At 40.0% G+C, this 27,729-nt stretch overlaps 1 protein-coding gene across 4 annotated transcripts; it reads left to right on the forward strand.

Moving 5' to 3' along the window:
- Positions 1–4,855: 4,855 nt before the first annotated feature.
- TRA2A (transformer 2 alpha homolog) lies at positions 4,856–27,577 on the forward strand. Of its 4 annotated transcripts, none has more exons than XM_026033346.1 (8): positions 4,856–5,070; positions 13,603–13,736; positions 14,642–14,813; positions 17,528–17,716; positions 25,377–25,492; positions 26,029–26,136; positions 26,675–26,742; positions 26,890–27,577. In XM_026033346.1, the coding sequence occupies exons 1-8, from the start codon at positions 5,035–5,037 to the stop codon at positions 26,898–26,900; spliced, it is 834 nt and encodes a 277-aa protein (XP_025889131.1). In that variant the 5' UTR covers positions 4,856–5,034; the 3' UTR covers positions 26,901–27,577. The 4 variants fall into 4 exon arrangements, with proteins under 4 accessions (XP_025889131.1, XP_025889132.1, XP_025889133.1 ...); XM_026033347.1 differs by having other exon boundaries at positions 4,923–5,070; positions 14,714–14,813; XM_026033348.1 differs by lacking the exon at positions 4,856–5,070 and adding an exon at positions 11,663–13,323.
- Positions 27,578–27,729: the final 152 nt, after the last annotated feature.

Below are 27,729 nucleotides of genomic sequence, written 5' to 3' on the forward strand. Positions count from 1 at the left end.
CATGCGCGCGCGCCCAGCCGGTGCTGGCCGCCGAGGCCCGCGGGGGAGCGGCGCCGCCTGCAGCGGGATSCGCGGGCACGCTGGCCAGAGAGCGAATGGAGAGAGCGTCCCGGGCAGTGCTCGCCTGCGGAAGTCGCTTCGTTTCACCGCAGCTTTTCAGAGCTGCGCGGGGCTTCCCCTGTGCGGTCAAGCTGGTGTGTTTGAGTGGACTGCGGGTCAGTTGTTGCAAGCTGGTGTGTTTGGTGTATCCCGCATGGCAGAGCCCCCCATCTCCATAAAATTAGCACAGAACGGAAGCGCTCGGAGCAATCCCGCCAGTGCAGCAGGGCATGGTGCCTGGGCGCCCGTGCGCATCCCAGCGCGCTCCGRCTTTCCGTCCCTTGCCGCGCACTCRGAGCCCGGCTGCCGGCTCCGYGACTGCCAGCTCRCGTGGATTAGGGGCGGGAAAAGTCGGCGCTTGGATCTCCCGCTCTGGAAGAGCAGATATTGATGTGCCAGAGAGGCCAGTGGCCTAAGCCGGAGTAAACAGGAACAAAAATGTTGGCAGGTTGGGTCGTGTCAACGAGGGCAGCACCTATATAACAGTGTTTGCTTACGCTGCTGGGGCTTTTATGCTGCAGACAAATCCACAGGCCCTTATTTCAGTCTTTTAAAATATTATAGAAAAGTTCTTTTTTTCATTTTGGGAAAAAAAATGGTGTTCAGCTGAAAGCTGAGAAAAACATGCGGAAAGCATGTTGAAATGGATAGGCTATACTTTCCAGTGACAATGCTTAAAAAGCCTCTACTCCCACACAATACAGAAGAATTCTGCATTGAAGAAATTATATATTTATTTGCTTACAGAATTCTTTCCATGCAAAGAAGTCTTGCTGAGTTAGGCCACAAATTGGGGACACACATACACAAATGCCAAAAAAAAAATGGTAAGTAAACTTCTGAATGAGCAAATTGTGCAGTGCCAATAAAATCATTGTTGGAATTATTTTCTGGCATGGAATTACCTCATCAATTCCTGTGGGTATTTTCTAGTTAAGATTTCTACTTCTGTGTGACAGAAGGTCAGAAAGAGATGGTCTGAAACAGACTGGGTAACAGGCAGATCAGTACAGCTATTAACTGCCATTTATTACCAGACCGTTTGCTCCGTGCTTAATACTTTGTTTTCCCAGACATGCAATCACCAGCTGTAATATCTTTGTAGTAAATCAATTGTAGTTATAATTTATGTAGTATTTGCAACATATTATGGAGAGAAGGGGAAATCAAGCTGTGTTGTAATCACGGGAAGATTTGCTTGTAGCAATCACAAAAGTGTATTAGGAAATCTGTCTCCATTATAAATATATCCTCTGTTGACAGCAACTCCCAACTATTAATGACAGTCCTAATAATTCCTATTGCCTGGAGGCCTCACGTATTAGATTATCTTCTTTTACAGAGCTGCATCTCACAATATTATGTGATACTTTTTCCTCTTTCCAAAATGCATGATTATGAACTCTATCACATAATGTCAATCAAGTTCCCCTTTCTTCAGTGAGATACTTTTCAAATATTTATTAAGAATGATGACGTTAGAACTGCTTCGTGGTAACAGCTAGAAAACGGCCTCTTTCTGAATAATATACCTGTTGTCATTTTACATAATCAATTAGGCCTCCACTTTGTATTCTTAGATAAGAACATAGGCAACATTATACTTGTCTTACTGTCACTTCTGGTTGTTTATTTTATTTTATTTTATTTTATTTTATTTTATTTTATTTTATTTTATTTTATTTTATTTTATTTTATTTTATTTTATTTTATTTTATTTTATNTTATTTTATTTTATTTTATTTTATTTTATTTTATTTTATTTTATTTTATTTTATTTTATTTTATTTTATTTTATTTTATTTTATTTTATTTTATTCCTGAGCCTTATTTTATACCTTTTAGGACCAGGAGATGTGAACTGGTCTGAATTGCTTTTTGGTGTTTTTCCCACCACGGTGCACCGTTTTACCCAAATTGCACATACTTGCTTGCTATATATACTCAAAACTGTAATAAGGCTGGTGGTGGTTTACAACAATATATATAATACATTTGAACAAGACCCTGGGAGGGAGGTCTGAAGTACATAATTACACCATCCTGGTGTATCCACCATGCTGGTGGAATGGATGCTTATTCTTTAGGCATCCATTCCTTATGCCTAAGGAATAAGGCATATTCCTGAGATTGCCTCTGTTTTATTTWCTGTATTTGAACCATCTTCCATTTAGCAGAGAGGTTCCTAGAGGCACAGATCAACTTTGTAGTTTAACCAAATAATGGACTGTAGATGTGTAATCTGATTATATAAGTATATATAATATATATATATGCATACAYACATGTATATACTCTATATCTATGATTATATATGTGTATATTGAATAATTGTTTTACACACTAGGAAACTATTGTGAAGTTACTGTAGGGAACAATAAAGACAAGGTAGTTATGGAAAACACAGTGAAGGCTGCCTGTACTTTTCAATTAAAAATGTAAACATGATTAGACCTTTTACAAGTAGATTTTTATATCCGTGATTGTCGTTTTTATTTTAGAATTAATTGCCATAGCATTTTAGTGTAATAGCAGTAAAGAAAAATAATCCTCCTGGAATAATGTAAACATCTAGAGTGTGTGGCTTAGTATAACTCTCAGGCATGCAATCATGATAAAGGCTGAGCCCAGATGTCATATATGTACATGTTAAAAAAACATACATCCCTGCCCTATTCTCCTCACCTTCTCCCTCCCTCCACACTTCATTTTTCTGAGTGTTTTCCAGTCAGTTCATCATTTTTTCCATGCCTCACCTTACTGCAAAAGACTCAGAAGCATTTTCTTAGAACTTTATTCATATCCTTTATCCTTTTCCTCCATTGTTCCTACATTCTTCTGGATTTAGATTGTAGRCAATATGAGCTGGGATTAAAATTAGATTAGGTCAGAAAGAATTGTATGACATTCTGCAGTAGAGAAAGGGCTTTATTAATGAAGTTACMCTTGGAAGGGGACATGCAGAAATCCGTCTCCTGGAGGTGAGTACAGTTGGCACAAAATGGAAGAGATTATGGCATAGATTCAGAAGGTCTTTGGGAAAATAAAACATCTGCAGATTCTAAAGATCAGGCCAGCCTTTTAGGAATGGAATTTAATTGCAGTTGAACAAGAACTGGCTAAGACATCCACTAAAACTTCTTGAATAAATGACCTATAAGAAACCATAGCCAAAATATTTGCTCCTGATTCACCAATCAAGGGGAGTATAAATGCGGCACATGCACTTCCAGCCTTTCACTTACAGTAAGAAATAATCAGGTCATTTATGGGTCCTAAGAGAAAAGCAGTAAGAATCGTTTCCTGAAGGACCTGTATCTGGCCAGGCTGCTAGGAGCCCTGTGTGAGTTAGGCAGGGCTTTGCAGCCAGGACATTGCCACTGTGACTGGGCTGATACAGAAGCTGTTGAAAAAAATAATTTACAGGTGGAAAGGTGGAAGCCCAATTCACAGATGAGAGGAAGAGGAAGGAAGAGAAGCAACCAGAGGTGCAGACGTTSTTGTGTAAAGCCCAGACATGTGCTTTGCAGAGCTGGGGCATTTCTAGGGAGTCCTGTCTTGTAACTTGTTCTCTGAGGTCCTCTGTTATTTTGTGTGAATTCTCATTTACAGGAGCACTTGCTTACATGGTTTGTTAGCTCAGGTGAGCTGGTCAGTTCTGGGTTTCAGGCGTGGGGAGGTGAAGACAACCACCTTCAGGCAATGCAGAGATGGGAGCAGAGCAGCTTCCCAGGGCCATGCACAAACTTAGGCAATTGGTTGCAATCCAGAGGGAAGCTCCTGCCCCAGGAAGAGCACAGGGAAGAGGAAGGGTRGGACAGAGCAGGAGTTCAGCTTTCTGCATTCCCACTTAGCTGGCACGAGTGCTAGCTCTGGGAAGGGGCACCCATCCTACCAGGCTGTCCTGACTTCCCCTTGTAGGCAAAGCAAGCCTAGCTATTTTGTCATATTTTGCCATCTCTGGATATTTTCTGCCCCAAGGAACTACCTTTTTGGCCTTGGCACTGGGCGGGTGCTGGCTACAAAGTATTAGCTGTTGTAGCGACCAGGTATGAGGGATGGAGAACCGTCAAAAGCAGAGAGGAAAGAGAGAAGCACCTGGGATGTGACCAAGAAGCCCCCTAGTGAAATTACAGTTAGAAAAACAAAATCCCAAGACTCTAATAAAACCTCCTGCTGATGAACATAAGCCTCTCTTTCCTAGATGACTTCAAGACCAAATCACACAGCTTTGTTATCAAATTCTCCCTGTGGTGAAAGCAACCTACCTGCCCTGTGCAGCAAATAACCACTTGTGATAATATAATAATATGAGAGCACTCATAATAGGGGCCTGAGGATGTTAACCTAGCATGGCTTGAGTAGACCTTTTTAAAATACTTCCCTGCATAGTCTGAAAATGGAATTGTGAGAGTAGAACAGAACAAAATGCTGAAACTGAGCTTTACTGTCTATAAGAGGAAAGTGCCTCAGGCAGAGAGGGGCTTGATGAAATCAGTTGTGTTGTCGCTCAGGTGAACGGGGCGGCGCCTTTATCGATATGGGAGGCGAGAAGCGCCACAGASGGTGTCGCGCTCCTGCCCGCGCACGTACAGGGACAGGGACCGACACCCTCCGCTCAGAGCGGCCACAACGGCCGCGCGCGGCCGTTACAGCACGGCGCGTGCGCAACGGSAGTCACCGAGGTGGCGGCTCCGCCTCCTTTGTGACGGGCGGGCGGGCGGACAGCGCCCCGCCCCGCCCCGCCCCGCGCGCGGTGTCGGGCGCAGACGAAGCGGAGGCGCCATTTTGCGCTGCTGCGGGAGACGTGCTGGGAGGCTGAGGTGGGAGGGTGGCGGCGGCGCTAGCGGYTACGGTAATAGCGGCAGCGGGCACGGTCGCTGCTCGGGACTAGCGTCGCCGTTCGCCCGATATCGCGGCCAGGACTGCGGCGACATGAGCGACGTGGAGGAGAACAACTTCGAGGGGAGGGTGAGTAGCCGTCCCCGCCGGGGTCGTGCCGAGGGGACCGGCCTGGGGCGGGGGCGGGCGCGCTCCGTCCTCCGGCACCGTGTGGGGCGCGGGGTGTGGGGGGGAGCGTGGCTTGTCTCTAAAATGGCTCCTCCGGGCGCCCGCGTCCTGCCTGGGCCGTGGGCGCCTCTCTCCCCCCGGCCTCTCCCGCGCCTTGCCGCCGAGCGGGCCGGGGAGCGGGCCGGGGAGCTGGCGCAGCGCGGCCGCCGCCGCCGCGCGCTTCCTTCTCCCGGCGCGTCCCCACCCCCTCCTCGGGGGCGCTGCTTCGCCGCCCTCCTGCTAGCAGAGGCTTTCCTGGGAGCGGGCATCCGAGCCTGTCGCCCCCCTGCCGCCTCTTTTCCTTTCTCTTTCTTTTCCTTTTTTTTTTTTTTTTTTTTTTTTTTTTTCCCCTCCCTTTTTTTTCTCTTTACTTTTTTTGGTCCCGAACCGCCCGGGTGCTCCGTTGATGCCGGTGTCCGCGCTTGGGCCGGGCCCCGTTTCCCCGGGCCGCCCTGGCCGCCGCGCGGGTAACGGGGGAGGGGTCGCGCGGCCTCTCCCGCCCGCGGCCGCCGCTCCCGGGCGCCGCTGCCGTGGCGGCAGGCACGGCCTCCCCTGTAAAACCCCCGAAACTCGCTTTGCACCCGGCCAGGGGCCTTCTCCGCGAGCTGCTACGGTCTGGTAGCCTTGGCAGGCCCGTTTCTCCTCTATATCCTCAGATAGCTACCTGATTTCTTTTTTCTTTTTTTTTCTCTCGACACATCTGACCCCTTTCTTCCTTTTTATTTCCTCCCTCCTCCCTTCTCTCCCCGCCCCCCCATCTTCTCCCTCCCTTTTTCTTTTTTCTCCTCTCCCCTCAGTGTGATATCAGGGTAAGCAGGATTTAGAAGTTGCTTGAAACACGAATGAGATACATACTTTGTCCTCACTGCAGCATTTACTCTTTTGGTTTTGCAGGATTTTTTGTTGTTGTTGACTCTTAAGGAGTTGCTTTAGAAGGACACCTGAGCATCCTTTTGGTGACTTTCTCTGATGAACCAGTGACAGGAGCTTTGCTGTTGTATAGAGTTACTGCCTTGGGGAAAGGAGCAATGAAATTTTGAAAAGAGACGTATTTTTACAGAATTATTGTTACCTCGTTGTACTGTTAGCTAAAAAGCATTCCCCAGGCCGAATGTGCTGTGCTTGGTTTTGCAGTGCCTGCTGCTGGTTCCTCAGGTGAGGTAAACAAAGCCTGTTCTTGTGTGGTTTGCTTTGACAAAGGTAGCTACGCTCTTCCCAGCTGAGCAGGGAAAACTGACTTATATCTCAGATAAATCTGAAAAAATAGAGCAATGACTATGTTTTGTGTTTTGTTATTTAATTTGTTACTTGAACCTTTTAAATTACAGAATTTTAAAAAACATTGCACATTTTTTTTGCACTGAAGTTTTTTGGTGGAATTTGTGGTGTTTTTTTCTATATAATATTTTATTATGCATCTATTGTTACTATTACAGAGCTGGTATAGATGTATGACTTCAGTATTTTTCTTGGCTTTTTTTTTTTTTTTTACCTCCCCTCCACATATGCCAAAAGTGGAAATGGATTTAAAAATAATGGATTTTTACACTGAAAAGTCCTATTTTTACACCGAAAAGTCCTGTTTCTGTGACTGCTACTTCAGTTGACTTGTCCTTTTTGGGTGGTAAAAACATTACCTGTTGGAGAGGGCCGCTTACCTTGTTGAGCTTCCATTTGGAAAACATTTATTCTTTTCTCTCTCCTAGTAGTGGAATTTCTGAATCAGCATGTGGCACTGTTGCCTACTTTTTTTTTTTTTTTTTCTTCCTCCCCCCACCAGTGCAACTGACATTGCCACTACTTTATGGTTTTGGGGTTTGCCCTACAAAATAAGAGCGCTTCTGAACAGTAGGTGTGGGTTTTTTGTAATTTTTTGTTTCTTATTAAAAATAATCAGAATAACAAGTGATATTTTAGGCTGCAATGTTTTATAATTCATTTCTGCTGGAAGTTTAGTGTTTAATCTGTTATCCAAATTGAGTAGAAGTTTTATTCACTGAATGTGCTAGTACTTCAGTTTATTATATGTATGTGTGTGCGCGTGCACACACACACCGATCTGTAAGAGTATGGCAAAAATTTTAAATGGGTGAAAGAACTACAGAAACTGGAAAACTTGCATTTGTTTTGTGTTGTTGTTGCTATTAACAACAACAACAAACAACTGCTTTCCTGGAAGTTGCCACAAAGGAGAATTCTAAGCAGTCTTTCAGTTCTCTTAGTTTCCCTCCCTTATCCTCTTTTCCTCCTCTGCTTTGCGTCCCCTCCCCCCAATCCTTCTCTCCTACACAGTAAATTTGTGATGGGCTTTTAGATATCTAAATGCCATAGAAGCAAGGCAGTTCAGTTTGTTCTTTCACATTTCATCAGCATAGACGAAAGGCTCTAATGAAAATTGCGAGAAGTGGCAATGAAATCTTATACCAAGATATAGGACCTTGCTAGAGTTAAGGTTATGGGCATTAGAAAGGAAAAAAGAGATTTTATATTATTGATCCAATGACTTGAATTTTGGAAAACTTCCAGATTTTTTTTATCACTATTGAATGTTCTTTTTGAATTGGTTAGACAAATGAGGCTTTTTCTCTTCTACTATTATCAGGGAACAGACAGAATCGAGCAAGGATTAAGTTTTCCTTCCTTTTGTTTGTCCAGTTGTTGCTAATAACACACTGCTCTTCTGGCATGTAGTCTGCAATGTAACTTTATAAGGTTTTTCAGAACACAGAACAAATTGTGGTCTGAACAAGCCTGCAGTCTAGAAACTCCACTTACAAATACACTCCACTCGAATACAAAGGTATTTGATCAGTTGTTTTTCTGAGTTTCTGATAAGTTTGGTTTCCATAATCTGAAAAGTTTAGTTGTTTTCTGTCAATATTAATATACTGTTTTATTAACAATTTTATTTAAAAATATGTAGTTTTAAATCAAAACAAAGGCAGAACTCAATTTTAGAACTCAAGTTTTATTCTTGCCTTCCTTGATTCTGATCATGAGATGCCTCTTCCTGCTTTCTACACAGTATTTTATAGCACAGTCTAATAATCAYTGAAAGAAATGCCTGATTTTTGCATGTGAGCCATCTTCTTGAGGGAAGTATGCCTATAGTTAATGCCTATGCAAGTGACTTTTTGACCTGATAAATTGCAAATGCCTTATTTCTTCATTAAGCTTGCATTAAAAAAAAAAAAAAAAAGACTTTATACACATTCTAATATTAACTGCCTAAGTCTGKTCAATCTTAAGATTTGTTTCTTTGTTTCAGAGGAAATTTGAGCAAGTCTCTTTAGGTGACTGTAGTGTTAAATCTCTCTGGTAGTGGCAAYGTTCCACTTCAGTGGAAAGGGAGGCAGTTTGCTTTTCAGAATGTATAGAAAACAGGCAAGCCAGYGTGCAGTAGTTTGAAAAGTGCAGTGATAGTCCTAGTTTTTGTTTGTTTTAAACTCCTCTTTATTTAATCAAACTGTTAATAAATGAACCTTCTTTGAACAGGCAAATATTGCCTGTTCAACCTTCTTTGAACAGCCACATTGAGAAGATAAAACGTAAATTGCWATGCTGAAACTTTTTTTTCTCATCGAAGTGGCATCAGATAAGAGCATGTAGTTTGTTAATTGCTGACATTATAAATATATCTGCCTCCAAGGCAGCACACCATAGGGTTTGTCTTTTCATATAGAAGCTTATTATATTCACTATTGAAATATTAATAAAGAGTGGCTCTTAAGGAATTAGTTTTATTTTTAGTGTAGAGTGATAGGACATAGATTAAAGATGAAAGTTAACTAATTGTGAACTTCAGGAAAGGTTGGTAAGTTTTTGTCAAAATGATATTTAAAATATATCATTCTTTTCTGATATGAGATGCCTCTATATTGACAGTTTCATCCAGTGAATGTGTTTCATTTTTCTAGCTCTTTTTTGATTGCTTATGTTTTTTCATCCTTTTTTAAAGTTTGAATTTTCTGTCTTTTTTACTTTTGTTTTCACTTTTTTTTTTCTATTTTTAAGGGCATCTCTAGTGTCTGAACAACCATTTTGCTAGCTAGTTTTTTTCCCCCCCCCTCTCCCTACATTTTTTTTATTTCTTCATAAAAAGGCCAAATGATTTCCAACTGAGGTTTCTTTGCATTTCCATTGCTTTCCTTCTTTCCCTCCTATTTCACTTCTGGGTTGTTACAGAAAGCCTAAGCTAACTTAAATTTAAAGCCTCCCTTTACATTTTGTTAGCCTTGAAGGCATGAAAAACACAAATATGAAGACAGTGACATGAGAGAACTTTTTTTTTTTGGTCATACCCTCTATGTGGGCTACTCTAGCTGAATGTTTCTGAAAGGTTCTYGCAGTTCTACTCTGCATAGAACTGCTTTCAGTGTTTTGTTTTTGTAATTATATTAGAAAGCATAGCATCTGAATATAGCTGAAAAAAGCATCACTTTTTTCAGGAATGTAAGGAAGATGATTGACACAAGTTATACCTAACATTTATATAATTTTAACATTTGGAACGATGTGAAATCTGTTGATGGGATTGTTGCCTTGCTCAGCCGGCTCATCTTAAGCTGTTGACAAGTTAGTTAATCAGTGATTGAATTTATGTGATCATGAAGTCACATGGCAGAGGGGGGCTCATGCCCTGTCCATATCACTGTTCCATACTGCCCTTTGTGAGAAAAGAAATAGTGGCAGAGATGAAAAGTAATCAATGCTTTCTGTAACAGCTTTTAGTTCTGCATTTTCTTACCTAGCAGAATGAAGCTATGCTATGAAGCTGCTGTCTAGATTTGCTGTTCACCTATAATTTCTCTGGCTCCAAATTCCACTCATTAGTTGGTGAATCATTAATCCTGTTCCCCAGTAACTCTTCTAAGGAAGTATACATTTTTTATTGTTTTTTTAAGTGGGAAACATAGTTGGCAGGTGCAGTGCTTGTTTAAAAAGAAAAGTCTGCTTTGAATAATTTTAGGTAGTTAGCTGTCTGTCTACCTTACAAACTGTAGTGACAGTGAATATAGATTGTTTCACATGGTCACCACAKGTAGCCGTCTGCAAGCTTATAAGGATGAGAGTAGTGGCCGAACAGTTGCACAGTAAAACAGAAGGCATTAATATGCACAGTAATTTGTAAGATTATTTTGGGATGAGAAGTTGAGTCCAAGAAACAGTCTTAACTGTGGCCCTTGAATGATGAAGATCTTTGGAACAGAAGTGTACAAAATTGCTGAGGATCAAGAGAGAAACTGTAGCCTTCTTTCTCTTGAACAGTAGTCAAATTTAGGTCTGGGTTAAAAATGGACCAGAGAACAGAATTCTTAGTTTGCTTTAGGACTAGTAAAGAACTGAGAGATTTTAATGCTTTGACTAGTATGGTTGTTTCTTTGCTGTCATTGAAGATAACATAATAAGAATATTAATTTGTTTTTAATTAAAAAAATTTCATGCTCATGTTRCAGAATGGATATAAACTGTTTGTGCAGAACAGTCATATCTGCCTGTAATATGATTGTGACAGATATTCATTGTTTCCTATATGGCAATAAAGGAGGAAAATTCTTTCAGATATCTGCAACTACTTGAGGCTGTGAATCTCTTAATCCGTGCTTCTAGTGATGCTGATATAAATCTTTAATAGATACCTTTTCCAGTATCATCCTTAAGCTCTTGCAGATTACTGTGATTCCCTTAGACCCTGCTTTTGAAGATGTGTAGGAGAATATAACTAGGTGATCTATGTTGCATCAGAAGATGAGATGTAATTGCCTGCCAATGACAGACACAGTATACAACTGCTAACAGGTAATCTCTCTTTAGCTGCAGTTCATGTCTTCAGTTTCTTTGTTTGAGGAAGTTTTGGAATGTATAAGAACTCCTGCTATCATCTCTGTCACAATTTTGAACTTGTATGGAAGTTAAACCCTTTGGAGCAATGCAGATAATTCTAAAAGGTCTTGACCTGCATGGAGTGATATAATATTTGCTTCCGGCAACTTGAAGTTGCCAGACAAGATGGGTTGTTATAATTGGTACTACTAGGATCCCTGTGAGCAAGGCCTTAAAATGCTTCAATTGATTTAACTGAGGACACGAAGCTAATTTATTATATTGTATGGAAGTGATTGGGACCTCAATGTTTTTGTTGCCTCCCAATACTTCTGGATTGTGCTGTATCTGTTTTCTTTTATTCCTACATTTCCAAAGTTAAAGTTAAGGAAATGGTGTTTCAAATGTAAAGCATCCCTATGAAGCAATGACTGAGGAGGGTGAATTCTTGTCTTTTAGTTGGAAGAGCTGTTCTAAATTTGAACAATGTCACATAAGTTGTTTTTTTTCCTGTATTGATGATCTTTTTAAATAGGGAGAGGAGAGAAATTCCTGTAGGATTTAGGAATTGTTACAGGGGATGTAGTTAGGGTAAAGGGAAAATATAGTGAGACTATGGAACAAGAGTACAAAGTTAGAAAAAAGGTAAATAAAAAATTATGTTAATGGCTCTAAAAGGAAATATATTTTTAAGGGATTTTTGATATAAAGTAAAAACACCAAATAATATTTTGGTAATATGTGAGTTTGTATCCTTCCCTTGTTTCAGTGCAATCCATTGAGATCAGTAGATAGCAGTTTAATAAGGGTAGCCTGCAATGCAGACCTGATACAGTGGGCCACATGTCGCAGCTAAACTTTGAAATTAGCCTTCGTTGTTAAGTATGTCATGCCTTTCATTCCAATAGGTGATATTCCCCATCTATCTCTTGTCCTTTTGTCAAGGTAAAGTGGAGAAGTATGGGTACAGCTCTAGCTGTGATGTTAGTAAGGGGTGTTTCAAGTTCTATTTATGGTGGATTTATTGTTTTAAAATATGGAGATACAGAGTCCTTTGGAAAGGGCTTAAATTCTTGAGTACTTTGAACTGAACTGGGGATGGAAGACATGAACTCAACATGGGCAGAATAAGCAGCAAGATGAGAAAAAAAATGGTGAGGATGAGCAGGTGAAAAATGGTTGAAAATAAGAATAAAGTGTTACCTTTGTGGAAAGGCAACTTGCTTTCCTTTTTTTTATAAAGAATTTTGTACAATTGTTTTGAAGTTACAGACATATATATAGCATACCTTTTCTTTCTTTTCTTTCCCTTTTTTATGTATAGCTGGGCTTTTTAGAAATATTATTCCTGTACTGAAACAGGAGGTAATCCTAATTTGCTCTGTTTGCTTGTTTTCCTAGTTTTTCTGTTGTGTGCATTATTATGCAAGAAAGTCTCCTGTCTTTCCTTTTAATAGATTGCTTTGAAATATGCAATTTTATGTCTTGCTTTCTATGGATTAAGTTATGTGCAAGGAAAACAGGATAACAATGAGGAAGAAAACATAGGAAGAAAAGTAATTTGTCCTGCATATATCTATGTACATATAGTATTTGAGTAAGTATGTGCACAGATAGGTTTTGTTTGGAAATCTTTGGACAGTTTGAATTGAGTGTCTAGTAATAATGTATAGGAGTAGAATCTGGGTTATTTAACACTGAGAAGTATTGTTATTTTAGGGGGGGAAGCACACTTACTGGTATCAGTTTTAATGTATTTGTGCTAATTAGTTTTTAGTACATCTATGTATCTTGCAAAAATGAATCTGAAAGGGGAGGAGGGTAGCTTTGCAAATATAGTAAAGCACTGAGAACTCAGTAAGCTCGTTGTTAGAACATAGAAACTTATACAATTTTAAATATTTTTTTTAAATTGTTTTATAAAATAGTTTCTTGCACTTTACCTGCTGGCATTTCAATTTGGTAGATAACATCTGAACTCCAGCAGAGTTTTATAATCCCCACGTGCTTAAATATACTAAATGTTCTTTTTCCATTAAGGTTAATGTTCGTGAAGAGATTGAAGAGTTTTTTCCAAGAATGTGGAAGATAAATCAAGATAAAAGAAGGCTAATGAAAAGTATTAAAGATCAGAAAATTAAAATTGAATGGGGGAAAAAATTGAACAGAAGATTGGTCAGATAGAAGCACTTGAATGTTTTTTTAAGGCTATAATGAATTGTTTGAATTGGGGAAGAATACACGAAGTATGAAAAATGAAAAACTCAATGAAGAATGAAGAAAAGTAGAAAGCAAGAGTGAAGTAGAATTAAAAGAATCTGGAAGAATGAATGGGTCCTAGGTTAAGTAAATGTATGGTTTATGTTCCAGTGTCTGTATGATCAAGTTGTAGATGAATTTGCATGATTGCTTAGTTAATAGAGAATTGGTGATCTGGTTCGAGTAGGGAACTATTTGAGGAGAGCATACAATATTAACAGTGGGCTAGCAAAATGAAATTTGCTCTGGAGGGTATTGCCTAACCATTTGTTTTTCAGGAGCAATCAATATAATATAATTACTGTACTTTAAATGTTAGGAGTTAGGCATTTATGCAACCAGTACCATTTGTAATACTGTCTTTTTTGTTAGGAGTCTCGCTCCCAGTCAAAATCCCCAGCTGGGAGTCCTGCTCGTGTAAAATCGGAGAGCAGGTCAGGATCTCGCAGTCCATCGAGGGCTTCCAAACATTCTGAATCGCACTCTAGATCAAGATCAAAATCAAGGTACGTCCAGGAAGTACTCCAAATCAATTCAGTTTTACTACCTGTTCTCTTAGGTTGCTCAGAGTTGTTACAGAAAGTATAAATCATCTTCTGGGGGTGTATTAACAAGACTGTTGGTGGATATGTATGAGAGGGAAAAGAAAAGGAAGAATGGCAATTAAAAACTTCAACAGTGGGTCTAGTCCTTTTTCTGAGTTAGAGAAAAGGAGTAAGCTCTGTGAAGTATTGAAACAGACTACTTGTGGTGGTTCAAGAAATAGTTTAATTAGAGGTTTTAAAAACAAAAAGAAGTATAGCTTATAGCTTAAAGTGAGTGTGGAGAACTGCTTTAGGTTTAAATTAATCGTATGGAGCTACACATGACTCTGTCCTTTTCTACCCTGAGATTGTCTGCACAAGCAGTAATTGCAATAATCCGTCTGCCTTGTTCACTTCAGCAGGATGGTATAGAAAGAGTTGTTTTTCTTTAAAATATCAAACCCAGCCTAATGCTATAGCTTCTGTTCTTGCTGTGCTTAGCCAAATAACTAACAACTACTACAACTACTGTTGCAATATATCTCTGTATCAAAGTGTGTGACTTAACAGGATGGTGCTGGTTTCAAATGGAGTTTATCATTGGCTGGGTGACTACAAAAAAAAAAAAAAAACCCTTTAGCAATTTACTTGTTCTGTTGTTTGTGTGGTGGCTTTTGTTTTATTTGTTTTGTTTTTGACAAGCGTTTTTTTCTCGACAAACTTCACCTGCGGATACTGTTATAAATGCATATTTTAGAAGAAACTAAGCTATTCTACTTGTTGTGAGCCTCTCTCAAATGAATTTAAGATTCTGTCTGGGAAATGTAAGGCTTACAAATCAATACATGATACATATGACCTAACTAAAAGCTTTTTCTCTGTTGAAGATCCAGGTCCAGAAGGCATTCGCACAGACGTTACACTCGATCCAGATCCCATTCCCATTCTCATTCCCATAGGAGACGTTCTCGAAGCAGATCATACACACCAGAGTACCGTCGTCGAAGGAGCCGTAGTCATTCTCCCATGTCCAACAGGAGAAGGCACACTGGCAGCAGAGTATGTCATGTTCATCAAGGATGAGTATCAACAAAACAATTTTTACTCGCATTAGTGTAGTCCAGGTGATGTGCTGGGTAAATCTAACCTGCTGCTTTGTCTTTGGATGGTGTGACAATTGGTTTTGGGGAGGCAACAAGCTTTGTCCTTACAACTAGACGCCTATTTTTTAGGTTTATGACTAGGAAGGCACTTAGAATTCTTTGGAAACCACAGTATTGCAAGTCAGTATGCCTAGAAAAATATGTTTCCTTTACTGTGGAAATTGAAGCCTTATTCCTGATTCAATTTTTTATTTTTGAGATGATAGTTCCAAGTTTATGTATCCTTCACAGAGGGGAAAACAAGAACAAAGAAAATACAAAAATATCTACCCCAAAATTGACTAGAGGAGCAAAAGAAGTAAATTCTCAGCTATTTATTTCATATAACTCAAGTTATGTTCAATGTCCATAGCATTTTTCTGCCTCTAAATAATGAATTTGCTGTGATTTGGAGAAAAAAACTTTATATTTTTAGTTGCTATGTAAACCTTAATAGACCAAAATATTTTACAGTTAGAGAAAAGGATCGATAAGCCTCTGTAAATGAGAAGCAACCCAGTAGTTCTGTGTGGACAGGAAGAATAGCCAAGATCCTAATACGAGTGCCATATTGTTCTGAGAACTTTTCCCTCAAAGTCCTTGCTTGTAATAGCTTGTTGTTCCCCATCAGTTCACAATGATAGACATGCTTTAGGTCCGTCTCTTCCTTCGTGAGGACTTGTAATTTTCTGATCCTTACGGGTTTCCATGTGGTTCAGTTTCACTGATTTCTTTCACTAATTCTATCAAAAAGAGAATGGATGGCTTTTTTTGCAGGCTTACCTCTCTGAAGCAGCTCACCAGAATCAGATAAATGTCAGTGTGAGCAAGAAGACAAGGGTTTGTGGAAGAGAGCCCAATGCAGCAGTATTAATGTACAGTGGCTTAAGCTGTGGCAAGGCAGCATATATAGTTACGCATTTTGCAGATAGTTTGCTGTGTGTAATAATAGTTTGGCAAACGTGAACTTAATGTGTTGGAAAAACTGACATGAATAACAACATTAAAAGGGTTAGCAGATTTCCTGGAGAAATACAAGTGAATCTCTGCTAGTATTTTAGAAATAAGAATATTTCTTTCTTTTGCCTTGGAAATGACTCTGTAATACCAAGTCCTTTTCGAATTCAACATTAATTTTGATGCTATTTGAATTATTTCTTAGAACTTGACTTTAACCAAGCAGATTTTTATCCTGTAAATGAAAGACATTCTAAAGGCATCAGAAAAACTGATACAGATTTTGCTACTTCTGCTCACTTTGTAGAAAGAGCTTGGAGACGTAAGCACTGGCTTTTAGCCTCCACAGAATTCCTTCCAATCGTGATGTAACTGTCACTTGTTACTGAAGTGTTGAGAAGCAATTTGCACATCTCGCCTCAGAAAAGGGTTCATGAGTAAGGGGCAGTTAGGGACAGTGTAATATTTTTACACTGGCTTTTAATTTGAATTTGTTTCTTAACTCAGCAGAATTTAAAGCAAAGTTCTCCTTTGCTGTAGAATTAAACTCTGAAATGCGAAGTTTTACTTAAAAATTGACATCTTTATCTCAGAAACAGTAGAATGGGGTTGGAAGAGGTACGAGACAGAAGAGCTCAACCTGTTTGTTGAGTTAATTTGAAAGGCCAACTCTGAAGAATAAACTACAGTGCATTATAGTTTAGAAATCTGAAATTGAATTAACAAGTTTCAGTTCAACTGTGTCAATTTTCCATTATTTTAACAAACTTTAGAATCTCTATGCATGTTAACTGCYATTTTAAATTTTATTACAGGTCCACTGTAAAAATTGGTCGAAGTTTTTTGCTATTTTAAGCTCCTTGCAAGTGTCATTATAGAAGCTCAATAGAATATGGAAAAGCTAAATACAAAAATGCTGAATCGAGTTGGAAGCTGACTTGCAGTGCATGTTGTATAATTTTATTTGACTCTGTAGATTTAGTTGAARTAAAATGTGTAAATTGTTTGCCTGCTTTAGGAGTTTTTCTTTAGGGGTTACTGTTTCACAGAACACTTCRATACTTACAGATTGGACGAATATCACATGCGTCATCTATCTGGTTAATTACAACTGGACTGAGAAACTTTCAAATGTAAATGTTGACTTTCAGTATGATTGAATAGGTAACATAGAGGAGAGAGGAAGTAACCTGTTTTAGCAGAAGCTAAGTTATTGTTCATATGTAGTGGCTCAGATGCATTTAGTTTGTGAAATGGGAGATAGCATGCACTGTTGAGTACCAGTGGTGACCTTCCAGAAGGGCACAAGATGAGAATGGCAAGCCTGCCTAAATTCCCAAGTGTAGACTTCCATAACACATCTCCAGGTTGTGGGTGATTCAAGTGGAAAACACTAATAAAAACAGCTTCCTTTTCTACGTCTGTTTTATAATCAAAATGCCTAGTTTTTCTGAACAGCAAATCAGAATCTTTAACATGAAAAGTTTAGATCTGTCTTARTGTAAAAAAGAAAAAATTGCTTTTTGAAAATACCTTAAGATTGGAATGTTCACTGTTATTGGAATAAGAGAGTTTAGTTTTCTAAAGTTATATCTTTTTAATAACAAAATTGAAAAAGGGAAATTTGGTTGATAGTGTTTAAATTTAATTGGAGTTGAACCTTTGTCTTACCAGGCTAATCCAGATCCAAATACTTGTCTTGGAGTGTTTGGTCTCAGTTTGTATACCACCGAGAGAGATTTGCGTGAAGTCTTTTCCCGTTATGGACCTTTGACTGGAGTCAACGTGGTTTATGATCAGCGGACTGGACGATCCAGAGGATTTGCTTTTGTTTATTTTGAGCGAATTGATGATTCTAAAGAGGTAAGAATAYGCTTTACTACTCCTAATAGACTTGCTCCTTGTCTGTTAGACTTGTCKGTTGTCCTCACAAATACCTTTGTGGAAATGATTTGAGTGCTTTTGTTAAGTAGTTGTCAGAAAGAGATTCGTTTGAAGTACTGTGTTCAAACAACATGGCCCTTCTACGCAGTGAACAGGTGAAGCATGCCACGTCAGTTTTGAAGTTCTGTGGGCCCAGGCTGGGTGCTTTGAATCACTAATACAGGTCACCCTTTGCCTTGTTCAGTTTGTTTAAAATGAAAGTGAAATTTAGAAAAGCTGATGCCTAGCATTTTTGAAATATTTTGGAAGTACTTTCCTGAATCTATCAAAATTCTGAAGGTGTTCTTCACTTCTCTACTTCTAATCTGTTGTCATGCAGTTGAAAAGTATGCTTTTTTTGTTTGCTTTTTTTTTGTCGTTTTTTTTGTTTGCCGCTGCTTAGTGACTTTACTGGTGGGGCAACTAGCAACTTTGTAGGTGAACTGAGTTATTGCTGTCTGTAGAATAATGGATCTGTAAGGAAATAAGTGAAAATCTGCATGGCACACTGTATTATGTTTCTCTACAGCAAGCAGTATTTACCAACTGTGTCATGATATTGTGAGCATATTTTCCTAGCCATGTAAGAAGCTGAAATTTGTTGGTGCAGCTTCTATTAAAATTAAAGATAACCTCTATAATACTTTGAAAATAATTGAAAAAGCCACTCTTTCAGTCAGTCACTATTGAATAACATTTTTTGTGTGTTCTTTAAGAGCTGGGCAAATGACATCTTAGCATGGTACCACCCACTGTAGAATTACTTATTTGTGGGGAAACTGAATCATAGACTTCAAGCATCCTGTTGATGACTGAATAGTCTTGGACAAATGTTCCAGACTTGAGACATCTTGGAACTTTTTTGATTTCTTTTTCCTTTACATTAGACAAGGACCATTCCTAACGCTTGGGCATGAGTCCTGCCTAACCTTACAGAAACAGAGTGACAACTGTGGACATAAATGTGGACAGTGAATGACTAGTGAAAACTTAAGACGTTATCAATGAGCACAGGCAATTTTAATGGCTGAAAGTCCCATGCCTGACTTGGTTGGACTAGCCTCACTTCTGAGCTTTGGCAGATTTCTGGTGTAATTCTGAGCCAGCAGCTGTAAAAGTAGAAAAGACAAACTATTTTCATGCTATTAGTTTTGCAGGGTGAGAGAGGAGTTAATGGGGTGCCTTACTCAATTCTAACTTTTTGGACTTTTTTCCACTTTTTTTTTTCTTGGTAGGATTTTGAGAACACAGTTCTTCTGCAATACAGTTAATATCCAAAATACTTGGAAAATTTTGTTGTCACATTAGAATGCTAGTCTCATATATTTGTTTTGCAACATCTTCTGCCTTTAGAAATGCAGGTTTTTTAGTTGTCATGAGCAGTGGTCATGCATGATACCATGCATTTCTTAAAATGCTCCATGTAAGTAGCATAAAGTAATTTCTGTTTCGTGTGAAGCTGTCTTGGCGGATACTACAAGACTCTGGAATGCAAAGCAAAAATGGGAAATTACATGCAGAATCAGAAACGGAAATAAAGATAAGCATCTCCACCCRAAACTGAAAAAAATGGGAGTGTCGTTGGAGATGCAACTAAATTTTCCCATCTTCTTCCTTAAATTGTTTCTGTTATGTAAATTCCAAATACTCTTRAGGTTTCACATCCCTTGCTGTTCTGTCCCCCTCTTCCTTACCTCACCATACCAGCCCTTTGGGGAGGAAGRGAATGTGTTGGTTTGACTTGATTTCATGGGCCTTGAAGTCAGTTTTGAAGATGTCTCTAGGTGGCTGTTAGTGTTGAGGAGCAGGGGAAGCAGGGATATCTCAGGTCTAGGTATGAAACCTTGCTGCAAGCTCTGTGGAAGAAATGTAGAGGGACATAAAGTAATTCTATATGGAAGATGGGGAGAAATCTGAAAGGCTGCAGGTGTGTAGCTGTTGTTTACTTTTGTTCTGAATAAAGTGTTTTCCCYGAAACCTGCTTACTTTCTAATTACACCTCTGAATAAAGAATATAAAGCGGTATATGCTTAGCTGAATTCCAGCCTTTAAAGCAGACCTATGTGGATTAGATAGCTAAAGAATCCTACAGAACAAATTCTGAGGATTTCTTATCTTCCCTATTGTCCTTGAAAGAAAGGTAACAGAAGGGTAACGTCTCAGCTGACATACTTTGAAGCACAGTTGATATTGAAATATGTCACCCAGTGAATTGTGAATAGTTATGTTTAAGTTTCTATAACAACGTAGTCCTGCAAGAGATTGCTCTAAATTAAGTTGATTCTGTTGCAGTCAAAATCCTGTTGAGATTTTATTATTACAAATCTGAGCTATTACTAAGCTGGTTAAAATGTTGCTATCTGCTAAGGTTCAGAAGCCAAGTGAAACAAACTTTCTAGTTTTTTATGGTGGTGAAGAAGGTTGAATCTTTACTAGCTCAGTGTTTTGGAAATTTGTAGACCTTGCAAAATAGTGCCCTTACAAGGTGGTATTTTTTACTATTCTCAGTGGGGCTTACTGTCAACTTGATGCACAATTTTAGGGTACACCTGGTACATGTAATCAATTACAGTTTGTATTAACTAACACCTCCTTAATGGACCTAATCTGCAACTTGGGACCATCTTCTGAGATTCTGGAAATGTTCTCTGGCCTCAGTTCTTCCCTGAATGCTTAACCGGTYGTCTGTGTTAAATGCATAGCTTTCCAGGAGTGCTGCAGATAGTTTATAGGGCATCAGTAAATAGAACTTGACATTCATTGACATTCTTCCACTATAAAGCTGAGCTTCTGTTACTCTGGGAATTTCTATATGCTGCATATAAGTGCTCTGTGTCCAGATGCTGTTCTGGTTTCTTTACACCTAAATAAAAATACAGAAGGACAGTGAAGGGTGCTGAAGCTTATTTTCACGTAATTGCTAAAGGAGYTTTGGTCTTCAAGAACTTCAAGGTAATAGTAAGGCTGCTATGGTGCCATAATCAGTTGTTAATGACCATCCTGGTTATAGGCAGGTTGAATTTTAGTTTTTGATGACTCCTACTTAGAACAGCTGGGAGAGCATCACAGTAGCCCCAGTCATTYCCCTTGAACAGGATCCAGAATAAAATGTTGGACACATGCTTCCTTGTGAAGGAACGTTCCCTTGGAATCTCTTCTGCTTTTCCTCAAACTCTGTTGAACCTGAGGATATAAAATGATGGCCTAGACAGAATACTCCTTTCCCAGCAAATGCCTGTTATTCCAGCGGCCTGGTGTTTGCAAGATAGGGCCCTTGATTTGCTCATTGTGCTCAGACCCGGACTGCAGAAACTCCAGGACGCTGTCAGCTGGCTTCCTCCACCACATTTTAACCAGGAGACTCTGCATGGTGAGGATCAGCAGCTGCTGATCCAGGAGCCTTGAGGTTTGCTAGTGTGTTCTTTTCAGTAGGCTTGTTGAAAGCTGGTTTGAAAAACTAAAAGTTTTATGTAGCTTTTTCTAAATGAATAGATATTGTCACCCATAGGTGTAATGCTTTGTGGATTTTTCTTTTTAAAGATTTTTTTTGATAGAAAAGTAATGCTTGGAACTGCTTTCTGGCCTTGTCTGTTGTAGCATCATATCATTATGCTCACCATCCTTCTGCTAAATATTCCAAACCACATATGAGTACAGTGACATTATGCAGAGAAATATCTGTAAACATCTCATGTTGAAGACCTGTTTTGAAAGATTGACGTCTCTCTTTTGGTAATTTGCAGTATTTGCAACGTTGTTACCAAACTGACTGCTGGGTTTGTAGTCTTTTTTAGCTGAAAGATTTTTATTGCCCATTACATTATTATTAGTTTGGGATTTTCCATTTCTTTTCGTGTTAGAGAATAGTACAAATCTATATACTGAGGTCGCTTATCACAAGGTTAAAAAGTACAAAGATATTTAAAATGTCTTCTACAAAAGTGTTGTTATGAGTACAAAGCACTTGGTGGTATAGGGTGATGATTCTTAGTACAGTTATGTGGGGTTTTGCATGCAKCTGTCCTGCTTTTCAGTGAGTCATGATATAAAGTGATAGTTCCCAAAACTGAGGCTATAGAGAATGTACTCTGCATCTGTAACAAGAACTCACCTGAGGACCATTAGCCCCAAGGCAGGTTACTAACACAACACTTAAGTTTTCTAACGCTAGTTATGGGCTGTTTACGCTTTTGACTGTGTTTCAGAACTCTCTTCTGAAATGATCTTAGTTAGTAAGCAAGGGAAATGCTATATATGGGGTGGGGGAGCTATTAACATAATTCAATTTCTAAGGACTAGAGTATTTACAAGAGTCTTTTTATCTTAATTCCCAAGATGGTTAATCTATAGCACAAGCTGGCCAGTTCAGAAACATCATTATTGGCCTAAGCTTCTCCCACASCTTGTCCAGCAAATGCTTTAAGTGTTGTGGTATCCAAGGGACCTTAGATACACCAAGAGAGAACACGGGAAAGTCCCAGCTATCTGGAATTACAAGTTACAACCTCTTGGATACTATGAAATATCATGAAATTGGTGATGCTTATAGAAACGCACATTGAGTTGCTCATTCTATCTCTTTGAAACTGTATGTTTCTTAATTCTATATTTATAAAGTCTACTTCAGAGTTTAAAAAAAAAGCAGATGTTTAAACTTAAAAAACAAAAATACACGTATGTCACTACTAGTATTCTGATTGTCTAAAAAMCCCTCAAGCTAGAGAAGATGGACACTCATTCCGAAGAAGACAGTTTCAGTGGACMCTTGAAATGTGAAATGGCCGCTGAATTCTTCTGAACTTGGCAAACAACAGTACTGACTCTTGCTGTTCTTGTTTAAAAAAAGTAAGTTTTAAGAAAAGGCTGTTTTCCTTGTTAGATTTTTTTGGTTTGTTTTTCCTTCCTTCTGTTGGATGTTTTTTGGAATGTCCTTTTGGTTGTCTTCGTTCAGTCCAGGTTTGAGCTGGTGATACTCGTATCTTGAGGGAAAAGTTCCTCATTTGTATCTGCCCTGTGCAGGACCTGTGATAGAGTAGAGAGGATCTTTCTGTTGGGGGAATTTAAGTATAATAGGGGAAGGGTGTTTTTGGTCACTGTCTAGGATATATAGATATTGCTGTAACAACTCACAAATTGCTAAGTACTCAGTCTGTGTCTGCTAATTTTGTAGTGATGTCCCATTACTGGAGTCTTAGGACAGTAAGTTGAAAACTTCACATGCTTGTACAAAGCACACGATGCTTTATTTGAACTCCCTGGCAGAAATGTAATTAGTTTGTGTATTAGTCCTTGTGAAGGATGCTGACAGCTCTGCAAAGCCAAGCTCCTCTCTACAAGCACGTGACAGAGCAGGTTCTTTAAAGCTTCCCGTGCTGTCTACTTGTGGAATTCTACAAACTAGAAGTTCATTTCCTTCAGTGAATTTCTGACTGCTCAGCTAACACCAGGCACCCCGGGTCTTTTTTTGCGTATCATCAGAAGTGGTCAGTGTTCCCATTTTTTTCTTTCTTTATGCTACCTAAATACTAGTACATTTGGAAAATCCCAAATACTGCAGTAACTACCAGATGAAATACAGCTGTGTTCATGTTAATGTTTTCTGTATAGCGGTTTTGAGCCACTAGGGGTCATGGCTCTAGTTTGGGAACCTCTTGTCTTCTGAGCCTGTCTCTAGTTAGAGTGACTTTGAAAGAACTTTATTATTTTGGGTAGACTACTCCCAAGTTTAAAACAGTCATCTAGGAATTATTTTTTCATTTGCATCATTTCCAGTTCTTAGTCAGTTTTCTGACTGCCAACACACAGATTTGCAGTTAATTAAAAATTCACATTTAGCAACTTTTACTGCCAATTGCTAAAAGCCAAAAAATGAAGGTTTTATTTTGGGTGATTCCCTGGACATTGTGACCAGGCCTCTTTGGTTTCATGTAGCACGGGAGCTGTGGACTACTCTGTATCTCTGAAATGTGATGGGCTTTTTGACATGTCCAAGGCTCTCAAAATGARCTCATTTGTCTTGTTGGTAGGTTGCCTTTTTTTCTGTTCTGCTCCATGTCGGATAAATCTTCCTCTTTCCTCTCGGAGGTGTTCAGTCTTCTAAGTAAACATGACACGTGTGCCAGATGTTCAGGTTGAACTGGCTTGTTGTCAGTTAAGTTTATCACACTGAAAGTTGTTCTTTGATATACAAGTGCCATAAWGCAGAAAATTCCTTACCTATCAAATCTAATACCTTGCTTCCATAGAGCTGCTTTTTGCCAGGAAACTAATTTTTCGACAGCCTTTTATAGCATTCAGTTGTAGGTTATTGCACTGCATGCACGTGTTTCGCTTTTATTTAGCCCACGCTTGGCGAATGGGGCATCAGCCTCCGAGCCRGGAGGTGGTTGGTTTGCATCGAGGGACGGCTTTGGTGTTAGTATAACACATGCAGGAGGCAATCCCAGGGCCGGGCGGGTACTGCCTCGGACTGTGGGGCTGTGCACGACAGCACCGAGCTGCTCTCCTCTCCTCCCCCGTAGCTCAGCCTGGTAAGGCTGCAAAAACAGGACCTTGCTGAATAGCTGTTGATTGCACCAAAGAAAAAGTGAAAATGCCAAGTTCAGAGGCACTTCTGACGCTCTGAGCCCTTTACGTCGTGCCACRGAGATTAAATAATAGCAAAGTGGTTGTGTGGCTTAACACTCAAGATTTGAACAGTGTCTCTGCTCCACAGGTAAAAATAAAAACAGTTGTGTTTTGGGAGAAAATGAAAATAATTTGTGTTTTGGGAGAAACCAGTATTGTGATCTGATACTTGAGAAATCCTAGAGCAGCGGGTGGAAGAACCAAAGGTTTTTATCTTTACAAATTTTGATACCTATCATCTAATCCAATGTTGCCTGTTCATTAAATGTTAGATTGCTGTGGTGATGGTGGTGGGTTTTGGTTTAGTTTGGCTTTTTTGTTTCCTTCCTTTTTTAATTCGTTAGTAGTTTACTTTAGAAGCGCTGTCGTTGGTGGCGCTGAGTGGAGCCCCACGCGCTGCGGGGCCGGGCACGGCCGCGGCGCCGGGACCCCGCGGGCCGCTCCATCCTGCAGGCGGCTGCGGCCGCCGCTGCGAGCCAGTGAGCGAGGTGGGGACGGCCGCAATTAGGGAGCCCTCTAGGCTGAACCCGCCATTTTACCAAGCTCCGCTGGAGCGGGCCCTTGTGAGGGAGATGGCAGGAGGCTGGGAGAGCACGAAATGGCAGCCGGCTCGCAGTAATCCGGCCATATGCACGTGCACCCTATAGGAAGCCACTGCTCTGCACAGCCTGGGAGCCGCCCGGCCCCTCCGCACTGGAGGTGGCCGGAGGAAAGATGCAGTTTGCAGGAAAACCCACGCTGGCTTTTGTGCTCACCTCCGTGCTGGGCAGCAGCCCGGGCGTGCGGAGCGCCGGTGGGCGGCGCGGCGCAGCGCCCGGGGCAGCCCTGCGGCGAGCACCCGGCCGGCCGCGCGCCACACAGGGGCACTCGTCACCAGCCCCAGGCCTGGCCCTTCCCGCCCGAAAGGGCCCCTCGCGCCCCCCTGTGCAGCAGCAGCCCCCGCAGCTCGGCCCCGTCTCTCCCGTCTCCGCAGGCAATGGAGCACGCGAACGGCATGGAGCTGGATGGCAGGAGGATCCGCGTGGATTACTCCATCACCAAGAGAGCCCATACACCCACTCCAGGCATCTACATGGGCAGACCAACCCAGTAAGAACCTCATTTCCTTTTAATGACGCTAAAGTTGATATAAATGGAAAGTTTGAAGTTTGGCTGAAGAAACAGAACTACAGAAACTAAATTGTTTTTCTGGAATGTTTATGTTTTTTAACTAATTCTGAGGGTTTTTTCCCAAATGAATTTATATCAATATTGCTAATTGCCTTTTATCATAAAGTATTTATGTGAATTATTCATCATGGAGATTCATGTGCTATTCTACTGGGGCTTCTTGTGTCTTCATTTCCCAAAGTTTACTGAAGGAGTTTAGAGAGAGAAAAAAGTGTGTCATAGTTAAGATGCATGTAGCTTGCAGAAAACATAAAGGTAGCCATTTGTCTTTTAATTTTTGGTGGGATAAATGCCCGGGGTATTCTTTTTCCTTTCTTTAAAACTCGTATTAGTTTATGTTGCAATCTGAAGTGTATATTTAAAAGAACACTGTCAAAGCTTTTAAATAGGTGAAATTGAGATCAAGAAGAGTTGCTTGAAGGTGTGGTTCTTTTTTTTTCCCCCTCTCCTAATAGCAGCGGAGGAGGAGGTGGTGGAGGAGCAGGTCGTCGCCGTGACTCTTACTACGATAGAGGCTATGACAGAGGATATGACAGATATGAAGAATATGACTACAGATACAGGTAATTCTGAGTTTGTGGGGAAAAAAGGATTTGTGGGAGAAATGGAATAATGTTTTGTCTCCTAATTCCTTTTATCTATAGCAAAACTGCCTACATATATATGTTGTGTTTTGTAGGGTTAAAACAGTGTTAGTCTTTAGGGCTTCTGTAAAACAGYTGCACAGTGAATGGTTGGGGAAGGGTCAGCCTTGCCACCTGAAGGAGGTAGAGTAATGCCCTGCAACGTGGAGTGACATCACTCCACTCCACGTGGAGTGCTGTTAAACAAGGGCTGTGTGCACGTGTGAAAGTAGCTCGTGCACTCGCAGGGCCAGTGAGGGTTTAATAAATGTTGTCTAAAACATTGACAGGAGAAATATAAAAACATCAGGGGTTTTGTTGTTTTGTTTTAAAGTAAGCCTCGGCCAAAGGAAACCAGAATCTTTCAGGCAGGCCAGAGCCTTTCCTTGCTGAGGGGATGGTTCTGTGCTGTACAAGGCGGGTGAACGAGGCCTCTCGTAACGCGCCCTGTTGGGTTTTTCTTTAATTTCCTTTGAAGGAGACGATCTCCGTCACCTTATTATAGTCGATACCGATCACGATCAAGATCCCGCTCCTATAGTCCAAGTAAGTAAACACAAAGGATTAAGTAGCATCTGGCTGGCTTAAACCTTGCTATTACTAATATTATTTGGCAAAACTGGTTCATCTGGTGGGGCATTTTCAAGCTGCTTCCTTTGCTTATAGTCACGGTGTCTTCTCTCTTTTTTCCAGGGCGCTACTGAACGTCAGAAGAGTTAGCGAGGACGTGATTTTTAAATATAAAGTTCAGATCTTAGCTACCCTTCTGCCTCCTCTCCTGTTCTTCCTTTCCTTGTCCAGTTCTTTTACGGATCTTTGGTTCATTTAGAGTATACATATTTTCAGTTGAAGTATTCCCGTTTTCCATCCCCCTTTATTGTAATACTCTTAAATATTGTAATTGTTGTAGTTTTGTGTAGTAAAACATCCTAAGCAAAATAAATGGAAACCCCAAGGTGTTGATACATTCTGGAAGTCATTCTGATTTTGTTTTTAAAACAATTGGACTCTGGCTAATCAAAAGAGCAGAAAGGATTGATAWTTTTAAAGCTTGCATGTCATGTAATATGCACACTCAGATACTTTATTATAAACCTGCATTTTGAAGTAACTCATTAATCTTTCTGTTGAGATGTTTACTTTGAGAAACAAGTAACAACTGTTGAGCCTTTTCTGTAATGACAGGTTTATTTAGGTAGTCATGAACCAGAGGATCCTTTTGTCAAGTAGTTGCTTTGAATGTAGAATATTTGAGCTAGAGCGAAACTTGATATTTGGTTGACTGGGAAAATAGGTTCTTGTACACTGAAAATTGAGACTGTTTTCTACATAAGCTTCCAGACCGCCACACAGCGGATAGCATTTGAAGTTAAAACTTTTTTTTATTTTTTATTTTTTTAATTATACTCAGTTGAATATTTGCCCTTAATCAATGCAGGAGTAAAGACTATTTATTGAACATAGCAATTAGTTGTATAATTTGCTGTTCATTTAAAAAAAAAAAAAAAAGTACAAACCACCCCCAGCTTTTTG

The sequence above is a fragment of the Nothoprocta perdicaria genome, unplaced genomic scaffold, assembly GCF_003342845.1.
Source record: "Nothoprocta perdicaria isolate Ctin4 unplaced genomic scaffold, notPer1 scaffold_128, whole genome shotgun sequence".
NCBI lineage: Eukaryota > Metazoa > Chordata > Aves > Tinamiformes > Tinamidae > Nothoprocta > Nothoprocta perdicaria.

Excerpts from the sequence above, each read along its gene's own strand:
- TRA2A (XM_026033346.1), top strand. The coding sequence starts at position 5,035 with ATGAGCGACGTGGAGGAGAACAACTTCGAGGGGAGG. Across the intron at positions 5,071-13,602 it reads AGAACAACTTCGAGGGGAGG|GAGTCTCGCTCCCAGTCAAA; the intron begins GTGAGTAGCCGT and ends CTTTTTTGTTAG. Across the intron at positions 13,737-14,641 it reads AGATCAAGATCAAAATCAAG|ATCCAGGTCCAGAAGGCATT; the intron begins GTACGTCCAGGA and ends TCTCTGTTGAAG.